The following is a 17,941-nucleotide window of genomic DNA, read 5'->3' as shown; positions in this document are numbered from 1 at the left end:
CTTCTGTTTGGATAATACCCAAAGACCCAGCCCAATCCCTTTTAATTTCATGAGATTGATAATCCTTGTAGACCCAAGCAATGATAGCATGGCCTGAGTTACCACATTTTCCTCCAGTAAAGGTTTAACCTGTGGGAGTAGTCTGTGTTAGGATAACTGGGTGACATAACGGAGTGGGTGTCTGGTAAATCTTTCTTAAACCAGATTTTGAATCCTGGATTGAATGCAGAACATCAGTGTCCTGTGTATTTAATTGTTGTCACTAGCTGTCAGGCTAGCCAGCATAAATGAGGAGAAAAGTGTTTTATAAGTATTGTGTATTCTACTTTCAGATTATATTGATTCAAGTTGTAGCCCTTTTAGATTCCAGCTTTGTAACTGTGGAAAAGTTACTAAGCTTCTCAGAGTTTCATATGCCCTGTCAGTAAAAGAAAGGCATGATTTTTGCAGGAAGCCTTTCTGCCAATTAACAAGGCTGGCATTACAATAAATTCTATTACCTTCTATTCTAAATTAGGGGTCATTCTGCACTCTAGGTTGCCTACAACTTTACAAGAAGTAGCAGGTAACACCAATATAACATACAATTAGATGAGTATAGTAGAACATCTCCTAGGACAAAACAATGTATTAATATCTGCAAAATGCATGGCACATAAAAACATTAAAATGGACCAATAATTAAATTCTGTCATGTTTACTCATTTAATTCTTGTAGGATGTCAGAGTAGCCTATTTTATTGAGGAAGAAACAGACCAGATGATAAATTCCTTGTCCATAATCACAGCTAGTAAATAAGAGATCTGAAACCCAGACCTAGATCTCTGCATGTCTTTTACTGAGTCATATGGTTTCCTGAGCAACACTGTAGAATGATAAGCCATCAGACCTAGGATGCAAGAAAACAAAGGCCAAGTGGCTGTGCAGGCTATCCAGATTTGCTGTTAGGTGAAGGCACAGACCTCACAAAAATAAGGTGCTAACACTGGTATCTATATGTATGGTTCAGAGTTATATAGTTCAGAAAAAAATATCTTATCTTTGAATTTTCTCCTTAGAGCTGGGGTGGAGGAGGAAAGTTAGGTAAGGCTGGTTCCCAGGAACTCACACAGCCCACAGCATTCCTGGGAGGAATAGGCAGCTAGGCAAAGAAGGACCTGTGTCTTCCACATGCACATTCAAGCAAATATAAGCCAAGAAAGGCGTAACATTGTAAAAAAATACTTTTAAATGAGACTAATTTCTATTTATAGTGTTGATAGTTCAGAAAGCTAGGGAAATTCCCATATCATGAATTTGGGAAATTTTTTTCACAAATTACCATTGAGCTTATATCAGAGTTTAAATATATACCAGATTAAAATATGTGATATCTGTTATACATAATAATTAAGGCATTCAAATGCAAACTACCCTTGAATTTAGAATATATAATATTTACCTCTCCAAAAGACAGTGAAATTCATTCTGGTTTACTTCTGTTCCACAATATTTAGTAACACAGCTTTCCTCTTTCCTTTCAGTGTCAACATTTCTGAAACAAATAATCCAAGACATGTGTATATTGCCATACATTCTAGATTAGCTCTCAGCATGTTTTAGTACATAAAAATATGTGATTTTTAATTTAACAAGATTCTTCCCCAAATAACCAAACTTCATTTAAAATAATAGAATTTCAAAAACAACAAATTATTAAACATCATACTACATATTAAGTTATAAAATATTATTATATAAACATGTATACTATGAGTAATTGATATAAGGAAATACTTGCAATATGCTGATCCCTCTTCCATAATGTTGAATACTCTGAGATATAAATTTGTCAACTTTGAAAAACTTCAATGATTATATTCATTTTGTCTATAGTCTCATTCATATGATGGTTCTGTTGTGAACCCAAACCTAGACATTTTCACATGATGATGGTCATGAAAATGAAGCTTAATTGGAATAAATATTCATTCAAATGTTCAAATTAGGAAACTTCTATGCAGTTTTACAGTCTCTGTGTCAAATGCAGTCCACCATTGAGTGATTGGTTGATTGATTCATTAATTCATTCAATAAGCTCTGCTATCGGTCTTTAATTATGTGGTTAAATTGACTCATTCCTTAGTCTTTGATTTGCCAGGTCATAGTCCCATGGCTATACCATAGTAAACAGCACAGGTTCAGATGAATAGCACACCATCCCATTCTCCTTCTCATAGATGGGAACATAAGCAGATAACCATGAGACAGAGAGGCAGGTGAAACATTGGGAGAAAGCCTAGAACAGTTGTAGCAGTAGAACACACGGTAGTTACATCTAACTTATGAGAAGAAATGTGTGATGCTTGAGGACATTTATCTAGAAAGGAATTCCAAACTCTCTCTCAATAGACCTTTCTTATTAAGAAGATGGGTCTGGGTTGGGGGGAAGTGTAGGGAAGCAGGTTTGAGAATGACAAAGGGGAGATGTTAAGATATATACTGAGAGAAATACATATGGATAGGTCATAAAGGGCTTTAAGAGGTACATTAAGAATTTGAGTAAATCTAGGAAACATGTTGCTAATGAATGTTGAAAATTAATAATGTGTGTTGAAATTATCTAACATGTGAAGTTTACTTTAGAGCTTTGTGTTATAATTCTTTACAATGTCACTCATAAAATTTTCTCATTTAACTTATCATTCTGAAAAATAAAATTTTCTTTGATAAAATTTTCTTCACTTATATGGACTTAACAGCTATTTTTATGACAACCAAGTTCTAGTAATTCACTAACAGTAACAATCAACTAAGTAATAAAATTGTTTCATGTTTCTCTGGCTTTGTAAATGGAGGAAACAAGAACAGAATCCCTTCGAACTGTCTACAGAGCATTTTTAAATATCTGAAGGAAAACATGTTTCTAGATTGAGATTTTAGTAAGTGGATTTAAAATGTCATTATTTTTGCATCATTTTGTTTGTAAACTCACAAATAGTCAAAATCTCCTTTTATAAATAAGCTTAAGGTTAATCTAAGTAATGCACTCATATATTTCAATGAAATCTATTTCTTTTGGAAGCTATCTAGCATAGATCTACTAACAATAGTTTAGCAGGGTTTCTAACTCACCAAACTAAGGGATGCTATTACACAGACCATGTAAACTAACCTTTCAGGAGGCAAACAACACATCCAATCCCTCCTGTTAGCCAAACCTTCCTACCAAAACCTGTAGTTAACTAGCTCTTATATAACAACTGGGGGGTTGCTATTGGTGACCCTGTACCATACTTCTGAGTTAACAAAGAAAAATTAAGTAACATTTAGTAGAGATTTCAGTGTCAAGTGAATGCTAGCATATTTTAATTAGAGAGTTATTAATTCATGTGGTGAACAACACAGCTCTCTGATACCTGAACACTTGAGAACTGGGACACACTGTTTCACAAAGACAATGTTCAGGCAATAAACAGCTTTGCATACTCTCTGCCAGACTAGTTAAAATTTTCCAATCTCTCAAAATGTGTTTGAATTCCTTGACTGCATCAGGTATCTTACAACACTAATTTTATAAGACATTATCCTCAAATGATTTAGAATCACAACTAAAGATACAGAATAAGAAGAGAGAAGTAAATGTAGGAAGGAACAGAAATTATGTGCTAACTTTGGGTGTTTAGAAAAAAAGTCATATACTTCCTTAAGGACATTATCCTCACATTTTACATCCAGCAGAATGAGCTAATTATGAAATGTATGCGTCAAAGATTTCAATTTCAGGCTTGACTTTACTTTGAAGATTAATTTTTTTACTTTATCATCTTTACAGGCAGTTCAGTGGACAGCCAATCTGAATGCTACTCATTGTTCAGTGATGTATGAAGTATATTTAATCAATGTGAAGAAAGTGACATAAAACTATTGTCAGCAGCTTCAGATATCCTAAATATCTCTACAGAAAGGTCAAGAGGTAATATTGCTGGTAATTATATGAGAAACAATGTGTCTAACTCATTCTTTACATCAAAGCTTTTCATCATCTCTGATTCCTTTTGTCATAAAATGTAATAAAAATACAGCAGGTGGTTTTTCTCCCGAGTTAGAAAAATATTGGCTGTTTGGGAAGATCTTGTTTCCGTAGTAAGATGAGCTTAGAGTATAGATCAACACTTGCCTAGGAAGAGCTTCTGAGAAATATAATTGATCTGTAAATATTCCAAAGATATAAGAATAATTATTTATAATAAAGAATTTTAAACATATTTAAGAAGAAATGTATGAGCAAAGTTATTTCAATATGCACTATTAATGTACAAATAAAAATGCTAGGTCAAAATATATGTTGATCACAGAATCTTAATAGTCACAGCTACTCATTTTTAACAAATTATGTTGTCCAATGCTTAGTCTAAAAGAACAAGGTCAAATTAAGTTCCTAACATAAAAACTGAATGAATTTTTGCATGTATTTTTCATCTTCAAATGCCAGTAAGAGGATATTATTTCTAAATAACTATATATATTTCCCCAGAAAAAATCAAATGAAGAAGAAAGTAAATTTATGGATAAGTATGAACAGGTTGCTTACTGTGTTTTCCATCCAGGTGAGGTGCCAATCACAAGGGGTTTGCTTTTACTCTTATCTCCATTCTTCAAAACTCTGAGTCTTAAAGGGATGTGCTGCTCCAGTGACTTAAAAAAGGGTTTCTTTAGGGGTGGACTGTTTGGCACAAGCAGCCCTTCTATAGGCCAATCAAACTCCTTCAAAAAGAAGTTAGACAAAAATAACAATAAATAATGATCTATTTCTATATTAAAAATGTACTCCTTGTACCTTTGATCTTTCATTCTTTAAAAAATTTTTAATATATTATTTATTTATTTATGAGAGAAAAAGAGACAGAGACAGAGAGAGAGAGAGAGAGAGAGAGAGAGAGAGAGAGAGAGAGAGAGAGAGAGAGAATGGACATGCCAGAGCCTCCAGCCACTGCAAACAAACTCCAGATGTATGGGTCCTCTTGTGCATCTGGCTTACATGGGTCCTGGAAATCTAACCAGGATACTTTGGCTTTGGAGGCAAACACCTTAACTGCTAAACCATCTCTCCACCCTGATCTTTCATTCTTTCAGGAAAAAAAAAAATGTATTGAGCATCTAAGCTGTTCCTAACAATTCTAATCAGTTTTATTTGCATATAGAAGAAACTCAGTGATTTTAAAATTTTTAACTTTAAAATTTTTTGAATTATCCAAGTTGTAGATTATTTATTGCCTTTGAGAAAAATATCCTAGAAAAATAGAACTGAATTAACTTGGAGACTTATTTTTCCTCACATATGGAGTTTTTAAGTCAATATGAAGGAAAACATGTGTGAAAAGGGGGTAGTTCAACAGCCTGAAGTAAAATCATGTTAAGCTATATCTAATTGGCAAAGCAGACTGTGCTTTTACTAGGTGACTTTGTATCAATTCATCCACATATTTACTTATATTATTAATTTGCATATTTTCCAAATTCTTTATTGATGGTTTATTATATTTCACAGTACTTGACACTGGAAATAAAAATGTGAACTAAACAGGATACTCTCCCCCATGGAATTCATATACAATTTTACTTTTGACAACTTCAGGAACTTACCTAGGAAAAGTTAGCTGTCAATCACAGTAGTGGATGGAAGTATGAGGCATAGACTATGGAGCATTATGGGAACTAAGAGAAGACTCTAATTCAATAAAACCACATAATAGCCCTGAAGCCTTCATTAGTACAACACGAGATTGGTAGAAGTGTGTGTCAGGTTTGGATATTAATAGGCCATGTTGCTTAAATGATTAAGGAAAACCATAACAGCTCCCAGAGGACAAATATTCACAGAGAAACCCTTGTAGAAGAAGATTAGATGAATCAAATGTTGATCAAAGGTGGATGGCATTAGGCACAGACCAAATTCTTCCCACATTCCCTCTTTTTTTCTCCCTGCTGCACAAAACAACTGTCCTGGAATCATCTCCCACTAACCTGCAATGAAAGTCCCGAGAAATATAATTTTATTTGGTTTCTGTGTATTCTCCTCTCTTCAGTATTGCAGTTTGTCTACCACTATAGAACACATTCTCAAAAGATTATAAACAGACTCAGATTGGTAGACCCCTACTCATGATGCTGCTATTTTGCTTGTTTGTTTGTTTTCCAGTATCTTGCTATGTAGTACAATATACTGGTCTTGAACACATGCAAGTCCATCCCTGCACCCATGACAGCTCAGCCTCTCAGTGATAGAATTACAGGCATGTGCCACCACACCTTGCTTCATCTTTGCTCATGGGTATGTCAAAATGTGTTGGGATGACAGAAACCCAAACTCTCCCTTCTGTCAAAAAAAATTAAGGAGTTATAAAGGCATTCTTAAGGGTTACAGTGAGGTTTGCATTACTGGAAGAAATCGTCTGAACAAGAACAGTTTGTGGGAAAGAAAACAAGGTTTCTTTTGGCTTACAAACTCAAGGGGAAGCTCCATCATGGTAGGGGAAAATGATGGCATGAGCAGTGGATGGATATCACCTGTCCAACATCAGGTGGACAACAGCAACAGGAGAATGAGCCAAACACTGGCAAGGGGAAACTGGCTATAACACCCATAAGCCCACCTCCAGTAGGCATTAATTTCCAAATCTTCATCAGCTGGGAACCTAGCATTCAGAACACCTAAGTCTTTGGGAGACACCTGTACTCATGTTTATGTTGGAAGTACTTTATCTGGTGAGTCATCTTCCCAGCCCTATTAATTTAGAAATATTAATATAATTATCCAGTAATACCTTCTAAAATCCCATGCTTATTCAAATTCACTTTTTCTAATGACTTTATCCTAGCACATGAATAACCACTGCTCTTTATCTATGAATATTAGAAGTGCAGCTTCTGCATTCACACACAGTGTGAAAAAAGACCCAAGCATCCATTCCTATAAATTGTTTCAGTGAACTTGGTTACAGGGTTTATTTTCATGAGGCTTTAAAATGTTTCAAAACACATATATACTGGTATATGTATGCAGAATTGTGTGTGTTGGTAAAATAATGTCAATTGGCCTTTCAGATGAATAATGTCTAAAGAGTGGCAACATGAAATAAACTCTCAGATCAGCTGTTGCCACTGAGAGGTAAACAGGTTTTCTCATCATGCAGTCTGAAATACTGTGAAGATAATTCCATATTGTTTGCATTTCTTATGCCCTCTCTTATTCTTTGTTGTATTTTGGAAAGCTATTATCATGATATTAACAGAATAAGATTCTATCTCATGATAGTTTTATTAGGATTGCTTTCCTATATTCAGCATTTTGACCTGGTTTCCAAACCCAGTCAGTCAGGCTGGTTAATTTTACTTCATATGATTCAAAAATTAGCTTTGATTTGGAACACCAAAGTTTTTATCGGTTTCTTTTTTGTTCCTAATAGATCTCTTATTCACTAATTTTACCTTCATTTTCTAGCTCCTTTACTCATAGACACTACTTCTTAAATTGTAAGCTTTCTTAAGTAAGGGACTGTGTCTGTCTCTTTCATTGTTCTCCTTGTATTACCCAAATAAAATAAATAAGTAATATAAAATATTAAAGCTGGTGATTCTATCTGGAATAAAATTAATACATACAGTACCCAAACTATTCGGGATCTACCAATATGAATACATGCCCAAATCACAGATTAATATAGAAAGTCTTTTCAACAAAAATGTTCACCTCATTTAATCATACATGGGGGGGGGGATCTTTTGGCAAGAGAAGAAATTATGGGAAAATGGTACTGGGCACAGATAAGCATAAATAGGGGTACAGATTTGGTTTAAATAGGACATATTTCATTGAAGTACCTTGCTTCACTTCCTCAAGCATTTCAAGAACTAGCATGACACTGAAGCTGGGTCATTTTGAAACATGTAGTCTATCAGTCTGATTTTGGCTAATTTAATGCCTCCATTCTTGTCCTTCAATTTACAAGTAAGGACCAAATTATTTTTGTTGGATTGCAACATGATTCAAATGAGGGAAAAGGCATGTTAGAAAAGAGAAAGTTAAAAGCATTGTTAGTAGTGAGTAAGGGAAGTGTGTAGAGAGCAGAAGGAAAGTAACCCTGGAGGGCCTGATATAAGGAAAAAAATCAAAACTCTTAGGATAAGTGAAAATCCATACTGATTGTACACAACAATGTTAGTATCTTGTTCAAACTTTTTTAAAAAACAGACTTGAATTCATGGCAATAATACCTTATATAAGTAGTAATATGATTGAAGTTAACGATTCTAATGTTTTTGGTTATTCCAGAGAAGAATAAATATATTTGCTAACTTTAAATTTTGATCATTTATTTACATAGGCTAACATGCATGTGTGTGTGCCCCTGTAGGACCTTGTTCCACAGGCACTCTAGCTGAAGTTCCAGCAAGAGGATTTGATGCTGAGGTTTACTTTGTTTTGTGTAGGCTGTTAAGTTTGCTTTATCTATTGAATATCCTCTTCGAACAATATTCAGAGTTTATCACAATAAAAGTACAAGTATGAATTTGCAAGTGAGACACACCATTTGGAACATATGTGTGCCGAAGAACCACATTTTAAAATATATAAAGTAAAATTGGATGGGTTATATAAATAAATAAATTTGTATATATAATGAAAAGCTTAAATACATTTTTTTCTAGTAAGCCATATGATTAGAAAGTTTCTTTCATTGCAATTCAAGAATCTCATGAACATTTTAAGAAAGTGAGCCAAATATTGGACCGTAACATATCAAACCTAAACTCTTATATTAAGCCACACAACCTTGTTAAGTTCGCCACTGGGGAGGACTGGCCACATGTAAGCAAGCTTGTTCCACAGAGGATTTTCAACTCTGGAGTTTTTCCACTGCCCTGGCTTTCTGACCCCTTCATGTTTTATTGCCCACCTAAAACAAAGTAGAAGACAAAAGAAAGTTTACCAAGGTTGAGTATGGTTACAATTTTTTAGTTTATTTATTTATTTTTAGTTTCTCAAGGTAGGGTCTCACTTTAGCTCAGGTTGACCTGGAATTCACTATGTAGTCTCAGGGTGGCCTTGAACTCATGGTGATCCTCCTACCTCTGCCTCCCAAGTGCTGGGATTAAAGGCGTGCACCACCACACCCGGCCTAATTCCATTTTTTATTCATTGTTATGTATTAGGCAAAGATATAGTTTCATTTAAAAACCTCAACCTGATCATTTGTTATTTACAAACATTAATGAAAGTAATTTTCCAATAAAAGAATTAATTTTTAAAAAATAGAAAAACATATTTAAATTAAGGTAAAGTGGCAATGTCAGAGAAATTTGAGGCAAAGGGAAAAATATAAGAGTCACTTATAATAGCAGTAATAACAGTCACATCAAGCATTAAAATAGAAAAACACAAGCAAAATCCTTAAATATTCAAAGAAAATTAGTATGTGCCTAATTACTATGGTTTACTATTCATGTGCTAGGATAAATTATGATATGACCAGCAGATTACAAGCTACCCAGTAATTTTTAATTATGAGTGTATATATGTATACATGTACTACATATTTTTGCAGTACCAGATTAGGCAAATCCAGAGTATTGTGGTAAACTTTTCCCCTAGCGAGACACAAGCACACATCTTCATCCCAAACAGAGCAAAGGCAGCAGACCAGAGAATGATTATACCAATAGCAGTTCAATGAACCAGTGAATTTATTGGATGGGAGTCACTTACAGAGCATGGAGAGGGATTGTTTATGAGAACATGGTACCCCCAAAGCAGCCACTTTTATGGGGCTTCCTAGGTCAAAATTGCTCCTCAGATGCTGCTCCCTCAACTTTAGAATGAGGACTTACATAGCATGGAAACATCAGAGACTCCACCTCAATGGAGCTCCTAGGTCCTAGGTCTTTTCCTTTCTATGTATTCTCTCTCCTCCCCTGAGGTGACATACGAGACTCATCCTGTAATCTTCTTTAAGTAATGGATAAAGATGGGGCAGGATGGCACACACCTGCAATACTAATACTTAGGAGGCTGAGGCAGGACTATGACAAGGCCAAACCCTGTCTTGAAAAATAATTAATGAATCCATCAACATATCTGATCACTACAACTACTAAATGTAATTATGACTATGTATTTATCCTGATAACAAAGAATATGTCTTTCTTAACAATTGCTATGATATTTGCAATATTTGTTATATATGCAAAAGTAAGTTTCAATATAGTTTTTAAGGTAAAAGTTCACATAAATTGTTGGAAATGATAGAATAAATTTATATATAAATGAAAGTTTAGATTTTAAAACTTGAATGACAAGTCTCTCTTGTAACACTACCTTTTTAGATAGAGAAAAAACATGATTAATAGCCATTTAATAAGCTATGAAAATTATGTATGTGAAAACATATAGAGTGTATTCACGTTACATTCCAAGGAAATTTATATTGTAAAGTGCTTGTTTATTATAAGCTAAAGTAAAAAAAAAATCACTCAACAATAATTTATTTTTCTAAATATGTAAATTTGTTCTATGGTATTGTGGTTTGAATATAAAATGTCTCCCATAGGCTCGTGTATTTGATTACTTGGTCCTTAGCTGGTGACACTGTTTGGGACTATTGCAGAATGTTTAGAAGGTAGAGCCTTGTGGGAGAATGTGGGTCACTGGGGTTGGGGGACTGGTGGACTTGAAATTTTATATCCCAGACTCAGTTCCTGTTCATCCTCTGCCTCCTGGCTACAATGTGATGAACTAGTCTGCCATGCCTACCTCACCATAATAGAGTATATCCCCTTGAAAAATAATCTGAAGTAGATCTTGTCCTTGCTACAGTTGCTTCTGGTCAGATATTTTGTCCCAGCAATAACAATGTAACTAATACAGAAAAGAAAAATTGGTATCAAGAAGTGGGGCCATTACTGTGATAAATTTAACTATGTGGTTCATGGAACTTTAAAATTGGTTTGTGGGTGGAATGTGGAAGAGTTTTTACTTTTGACTAGAGAAGCTTCATGGACCATTCTGATGGGAATTTAGAATACCACCATTCAGAGAGAAAAATGGAGAATGAAGGCTCAGCTCATGAACTTTTAGAGGGGAGCAAAGATTCTATCAGGAACTGGGCTAAAGGCAGTTTATGTAACATTCTGGTGAAGAAACTGGCTACATTCTGTCTATGTCTTAAGAACATGAAGAAGGCTGAATTTAAAAGTAAGCAACTAATATATTGGGCAGAGAAAATTTCAAGGCAGATTAGAATTGAGCCTATGGAATGGCTCAATGACTGCTTTTATTAAGCTTCTCAATGAAAGAGAATAAAATGCAGCAGAATGATATGAAAAATATGACTACTTGAATCGTAGAGATGGTCATGTAATATCTCTTTAGGAACCATGGGCACAATATTGTAGTCAAATGTAACATGTTTCCCATGTTATGTATGGACATATGTTTGGACTATGTATTTAAACACATGGTTTCCAGCTGATGGTATTGTTTGAGAAGGTTTACAACCTTTAATGTGAAGTTTATATGGGAAAAAATGCATCAATGGGTATGGACCTTGAGGTTTTAGATCCCACCCAAACTTCCTGTTTATCCTCTGTCTTTTAGCTAAGATGTGATCAACCAACATGCCATACTTTTCCCAGCATAACAGACTATTTCCCTTCAAAACATAAACTGAAATAAATTCTTTTCTTCCTAAATTACTTCTGGTCAGGAATTTTGTCCCAGTTACAATAAAGAGACATGGAAAATAAGAGCAAGGAAATGATACTTAAATAGAACTATCTTAGAAAGTAGAATCTTAGTACAATGGTTAAAGAAATGTTTTTGAAATAAAACAATATAATAGCTAGCTACTTAAAAATAAGCCTTGGGCTGGAGAGCTAGTTTAGTTGTTAAGGCATTTGTCAGGGAATCCTAAGAACCCAGGTTCAGTTCCATACTACCCATGTAAAGCAGGTTGTGCAAGGTGGTACATGCATCTGGAGTTTGTTTGCAGTGGCTAGAAGCCCTGGTATGCTCATTCTCTCTCTGTGTCTCTTTCTCTCTTTCTCTCTGTCTCATAAATAAATAAAAATAAAAATAAATTAAAAATAAAACAATTCTAGACTGGTAAACACATAGCAAGAACCAAACAGAAATTTAATACATAGAAGGTGAATGAAATGAATGAGAATAAACAGTAAAAGAAACTCAGAAGTCAGTGGAATAAACTCAAAGAGGACATGATCAGATGCAAGAATGTGTTCTAATAGACAATAAGAAAGTCAAACTAGGAAATTAAAATAGAATTCCATAAAAGATGATATGCTGAAGAAAAATATAATAAAAACAAAAATTAAATATCTCATTTAAAATGCTCCCAGCAAAGACTCCCAACAGAATAGATCATGTCAGAGACTAAAGGACAAGACAGAGGAAATAGACCAGGAGTCTATTTCAAAAATCAATAGAAAGTTCTAAAAAGTTGTGTGAACAGAACAGAAATCTTAAAATACCAACTATTTAATCATGGGCATATAAGAAGAGGAATAACAATAGGCCAAAGGAAGAGAGAATATCTTCAATAAAGTTATTGAAGAAAATTTTCCTAAACTTACAAAAGAGAGGCCTATCCAGGTACAGGAGGCACACAGAACACCAACGAGGACCAGAGAAGAAATTTATCATGCCACACTATATTTAAAAAATTAAACAAAACTAAAAGTATTAAAAGCTTCAAGGAAAAAAATAATAGTACATTACTTACAAAGGTAAGCCCATTATCATTACCTCTGATTTTTCAATGGAAACCCTAAAATCAAAAAGGGCTTGGAATAGAGTATTTCAAATAATGCTACACTCTACTTTACTACTATGATGAATATAGAACTACACTTGTAATAGAAGAAAAAAAACTTTCCATGATAAAATCTAGCTTTATGAATATATGAGCACTAAATCAGCCCTACAATGAATATTGTATTTAATACTCCACACTGAAGAGGAGAAAACATACTCAAGAGGCTACAGGAGGATAAAAGCAATAATCAAAACTAGAACAGACATAAAAACCTTTGAATATCAAGAAAACACCACGCTCCACAAAGTCTTCAATTTGACAGAGTCTGACTCACATTTCTCAATTATGACTCTGAACACAATGGACTCAACTCCCAGCCTAAAGATATGGGTTAACAGGTTGGATCAGAAAACAAGATTCATCCATCTGCTGTCTACAAAAAAAAAAAAAAATACACTTTCCCATTATAAATAGACATCTATTTAGAGTAGCAGCATGGAAAAAAAATTCAAACAAATGAAAATAGGAAACAAGTATGTATGGCTACATGAGTGTCTGAAAATTAGACTTTAAAAAATTCTAAACCACAAAGAGAAACCTGGGTAAATTATTTCATGATAAAGCAATGAACTTCACAATAAAGTCAGTCACTAGTATATTAAGAAGAGATATAGTAATTTTACTTATAATGAAAGATAACGAGCTCCTTAATCAATATTAACCAATAAAATATAATATGTAAAGAGAACATTCACTACAGCCAAGTAATACTGATCCTAGGAACAAGATGATGGCCATTTATTTTTTTTTTTCATAGTCACAAGTTAATTTTTATTGTTGTAAGCCACTTAAATAACAATTAGTTTAAAAGGTAAAAAAAAATAGGGACAGGCATAGATTTTAATCAAATCCATACTTACAATTCAACAATTTTCTTCCCCCTTCATCTTATTTATCATTACTTAGTTTTGATATGATCTATAAAATGTTACAAAAATCCAAGTTGCAGGTAGTCTTTTAACCTGATGATCAAAACTCAAAAAAACTTTTATGTTTTCAACAGAATTTGTTGAAATGTATGTAATATTATTCAACTTGGACATTTAGGAATCTAACATTGTATAGAAAAGCAGGAATTGTTGTAAAAGTCAGTACATATGTTTTGAGTTTTCAGAGATACTTTGTCTTTTTTTATCATAAATGTCAAATGTGAGCCAGGCATGGTGGTGCATGCCTTTAATCCCAGCACTTGGGAGGTAGCAGAGGTAGGAGGATCGCCATGAGTTTGAGGCCACCCTGAGACTACATAGCGAATTCCAAGTCAGCCTACGCTAGCTAGAGTGAGATCCTACCTCAAAAAAAAAAAAAAGACAATTATCTAAGCAGGAATTAATATGTTAATAAAAGAAATGTATAACATCATTTAGAAGCCTCTCAAAATATCAAAATTAACGTTTCAGAAAAATATGGAACGCTTCACGAATTTGTGTGTCATCCTTGCGCAGGGGCCATGCTAATCTTCTCTGTATCGTTCCAATTTTAGTATATGTGCTGCCGAAGCGAGCACTGATGGCCATTTATTAACATGATATATCACTGTTATAGATGAGAACACAAGAGCAGTATATCATCTGTAATTTCCTCACACATATGATGGTCACTGGAGCCTGATAAATTTTGAAGATCATTTGAGTTCATCAAAACTATCTGTAGTGATCTACCTTATTATGTTCAAAGGCCCAGGTTTACCACAGCTTGCTGGTAACCTGTGGGGCTCAGACACGAAGAGGTGGTGCTGTTTTCCACCAAGAGGAGTGAAGCTGAGCAGTCAGTAACCAGGGAAACAGCAGAATACAGCCCCGACTTATATCTCCTTTCTTTTCTCAGTGAGACTATGCATGAATATCTGAGAAATGGTTTGCATATGTCTTAAATTTTCATTATTTCTTCTAGAGTGTTAGTTACATTACAACAATAGTAAATAGGGCTGGATGGCTTAGTGGTTCAGGCATTTGCCTGCAAAGTCAAAGGACCCAGGTTCAATTCCACAGGACCCATGCAAGCCAGATGAGCAAGGTGGCACATGCATGTGGAGTTTGCTTACAGTGGCTGAAGGCCCTTGAGCACCCATTGCTTCTCTCTATATCTGCTGCTTTCTCTCTCTGAAGTAAATTAAAATAAATTATTAAAAACAGTAAATACCCAGTAACTTGAATTCTAAAGAAAAATGGAAAATACATTAATTCAGACAACATATTTAAACTATTAGAATATATTCTAGTTATTTTCTCATTGTTGGCACAAAACACCCAACCAAAAAACAGCTGATGAGAGGAAAGTTGTTTATTTTGACTTACAGACTTGAGAAAAAGCTCCATGGTGGCAAGGGAAAGATAGTAGAGCAGAGGCTGAACATCATGCCCTTGCCACAGTGAGACTGTAACACTCAAGAGCCAACAGCACGTCTCCTAGCCAGGCTCCGATTCCCAAATTACCTTCAGCTGGGGACTGAGCATTCAGAACACACAAGTTTGTGGGGGGCATCTGATTCAGACCCTCACAAGATGTTATGGAACTTTAGGAGGTGGTAAGCTCCTGATGTTGTAGGTGAAAGAAATGGAACCACGTGTATGTAGGTTATATCTATTTTATTTTATGTACTTTACTTTATTTGATGTTTTATTTTTATTTTATCTTATCATGTTATTTTATTGGATACCTGACCTTCTCCAAGAACCTATATCTTTTGAAATACTTTTGTGGTACTTTCATCCTCCACATGTCAAGTTACTCTGGGCCCAGACATTGGAAAGCTCTTATGCATACTCCTCAAGGGCATTTCTTATTATTTCATCCACATTTAGAGATTCCCGGTTGTTTGAAGTACATGTACTGATTAACTATAGCACCTACCTATAACGTCTTTTTGTTGAGTTCATAATTGCTCTTCTTTTTTTTTTAAAAAAAGGGTTTTTTAATTAATTTAATTTTTATTAACATTTTCCATGATTATAAAAAAAAAAATCCCATGGGGGCTGGAGAGATGGCTTAGCGGTTAAGTGCTTGCCTGTGAAGCCTAAGGACTCTGGTTCAAGACTCAGTTCCCCAGGTCCCACATTAGCCAGATGCACAAGGGGGCGCATGAGTCTGGAGTTCATTTGCAGAGGCTGGAAGCCCTGGCGCACCCATTCTCTCTCTCTCCCTCTATCTGTCTTTCTTTCTGTCTCTGTCACTCTCAAAAAAAAAAAAAAATCCCATGGTAATACCCTCCCCCCCCACTTTCCCCTTTGACATTCCATTCTCTATCATATTACCTCCCCATCTCAATCATTGTACTTACATATATACAATACCAACCTATTAAGTACCCTCTTACCTTCCTTTCTCTTCCCTTTATATCTCCTTTTTAACTTACTGGCCTCTGCTACTAAGTATTTTCCTTCTCACACAGAAGCCCAATCACCTGTAGCTAGGATCCACATATGAGGGAGAACATGTGGCACTTGGCTTTCTGGGCCTGGGTTACTTCACTTAGTATAATCCTTTCCAGATCCATCCATTTTTCTGCAGATTTCGTAACTTCATTTTTCTTTACCACTGAGTAGAACTCCATTGTATAAATGTGCCACATAACAGCTGGGAAATGGAACCAGCCTAGATGTCCCTCAACTGATGAGTGGATAATGAACATAATTGCTCTCCTGTATCCTTTCTCCTCTTTTATTGAAGGCTTTACCTTTCTAACTTACTGTTTTTCTCTCCATCTCCATCTGCTGAAGACCAGCATTTATTTCTACCTGCATTCAGATCCGTATCCTCTTCCCTCTAGGAGCTGTGCTTCTGTCCTTACTGTAATGTTTCTTCCTTTCTGAATCATTCCGCTGGAATAATGTTTGACAGTCTTTAGAAATAATATGTTCTAAACTCTACAGGTACCATGAATATTGCCTTATCCCTTTGTGTCCCTTTATAGCCAATTCCTCAAAAGTCTCATCTCCTACTCACCTCCTCCTTTTTTCCTTCTTTATTAAACCAATTCTAGTTGGCATTGTCTCTGAAACACCAGTGAAGCTGCCTTATTGTATCATCAAGGGTTTTGTTGATGGTGGTAGTTTATTTGTTTTACTTTGTTTTGTTGTTCCTAGGCTGAGCTAGATCTCATGAATGTGATGTATGCCTCAGACAGGTCTCAAACCCATAATCCTTCCTCAGCACTATCATTACACACCAGTCATGCATTAACATGCCTTGTAACAAAGGTTATTTCTTAAACCATAACTGAGTACCAGTGTCTGAAAAATTACATTTTTCTCCTTGAAACACTCAACTTCATTGAATTTTCATCAAACAATAAAGATTCTCTTGGTTTTCTCTCATTTAGTAGCCAAAATTGTGAGTTCCCTCATGTATGCCAGGAAATGAAAAATAAATACATTGAAACTCCAGAGCCTCCCACAATAATAGAAGGAAGATAGATGACCATTGATCTGTTGCATGCAGGCTGTCATTCTGTGGTAAAGGATGTTTACTTTTGAGTTGTTTAGACTGCAACCAAATACTGCTGTGACCAATTTTCCAGGTAACCCAGAAGACTGCCAACTTCAACAGGAGTCCAAAATATGAAACAGGTCTAAGTTGCGGTACAAGGTTCTCTGGCAGGTGGCATCTGAGGTGAAAGGTGTTATGTCAACCTCTGCTAACCCTAGAAGTACAGTGGAGTCCCTAAGATCCTGAATAAGACTGTGCTCTCTGAATTGGAAAACAGCTGTTTGGGAAAAGCTAGTTTTGAAACTGAGAACTTGAAAATGGCATTGTGAAGTAACTATGAAAACTGAACATCTGGGCTGGAGAGATGCCCAATGGTTGAAGACACTTGTTTGCAAAGGCTGGAGTCTCAGGTTTGATTCCCCAGCACCCACATAAAGCCAGATGCAAAAAGTGACACATGCCTTCTTTGCATGTTTGCAGTGATGGGAGACCGTTCCACTTTCTTCTTTTTTTTTCCTTCCTTCTTTCTTTCCTTCCTTCCTTCCTTCCTTCCTTCCTTCCTTCCTTCCTTCCTTCCTTCTTTCCTTCCTTCCTTCCATCCGTCCATCCTCTCTGTCTCTTTCTTTCTCCCCTCTCTCTC

The 17,941-nt window shown here is 35.2% G+C and overlaps 1 protein-coding gene and 1 non-coding gene across 2 annotated transcripts in view; both read right to left on the bottom strand.

Moving 5' to 3' along the window:
- The window catches only part of Dcdc1 (doublecortin domain containing 1), a 485,885-nt gene that overhangs the window by 71,648 nt on the left and 396,296 nt on the right, over nt 1-17,941 (bottom strand). Inside the window, exons 19-20 of the mRNA XM_004660718.2 lie at nt 8,817-8,940; nt 4,575-4,747 (exon numbers count right to left, since the gene is read on the bottom strand). Coding sequence (XP_004660775.2) covers nt 4,575-4,747; nt 8,817-8,940 — 297 coding nt within the window. The remainder of the gene's footprint in view (nt 1-4,574; nt 4,748-8,816; nt 8,941-17,941) is intronic.
- LOC123463034 lies at nt 14,274-14,380 on the bottom strand. The gene has a single exon (XR_006638646.1). It is a non-coding gene; the product is annotated as a U6 spliceosomal RNA (small nuclear RNA).

Source organism: Jaculus jaculus, chromosome 8 (genome assembly GCF_020740685.1).
Source record: "Jaculus jaculus isolate mJacJac1 chromosome 8, mJacJac1.mat.Y.cur, whole genome shotgun sequence".
NCBI classification, from domain to species: Eukaryota; Metazoa; Chordata; class Mammalia; order Rodentia; family Dipodidae; genus Jaculus; species Jaculus jaculus.
The sequence above is the reverse complement of the archived record's forward strand: the minus strand, read 5'-3'. Positions and strand labels throughout refer to the sequence as shown.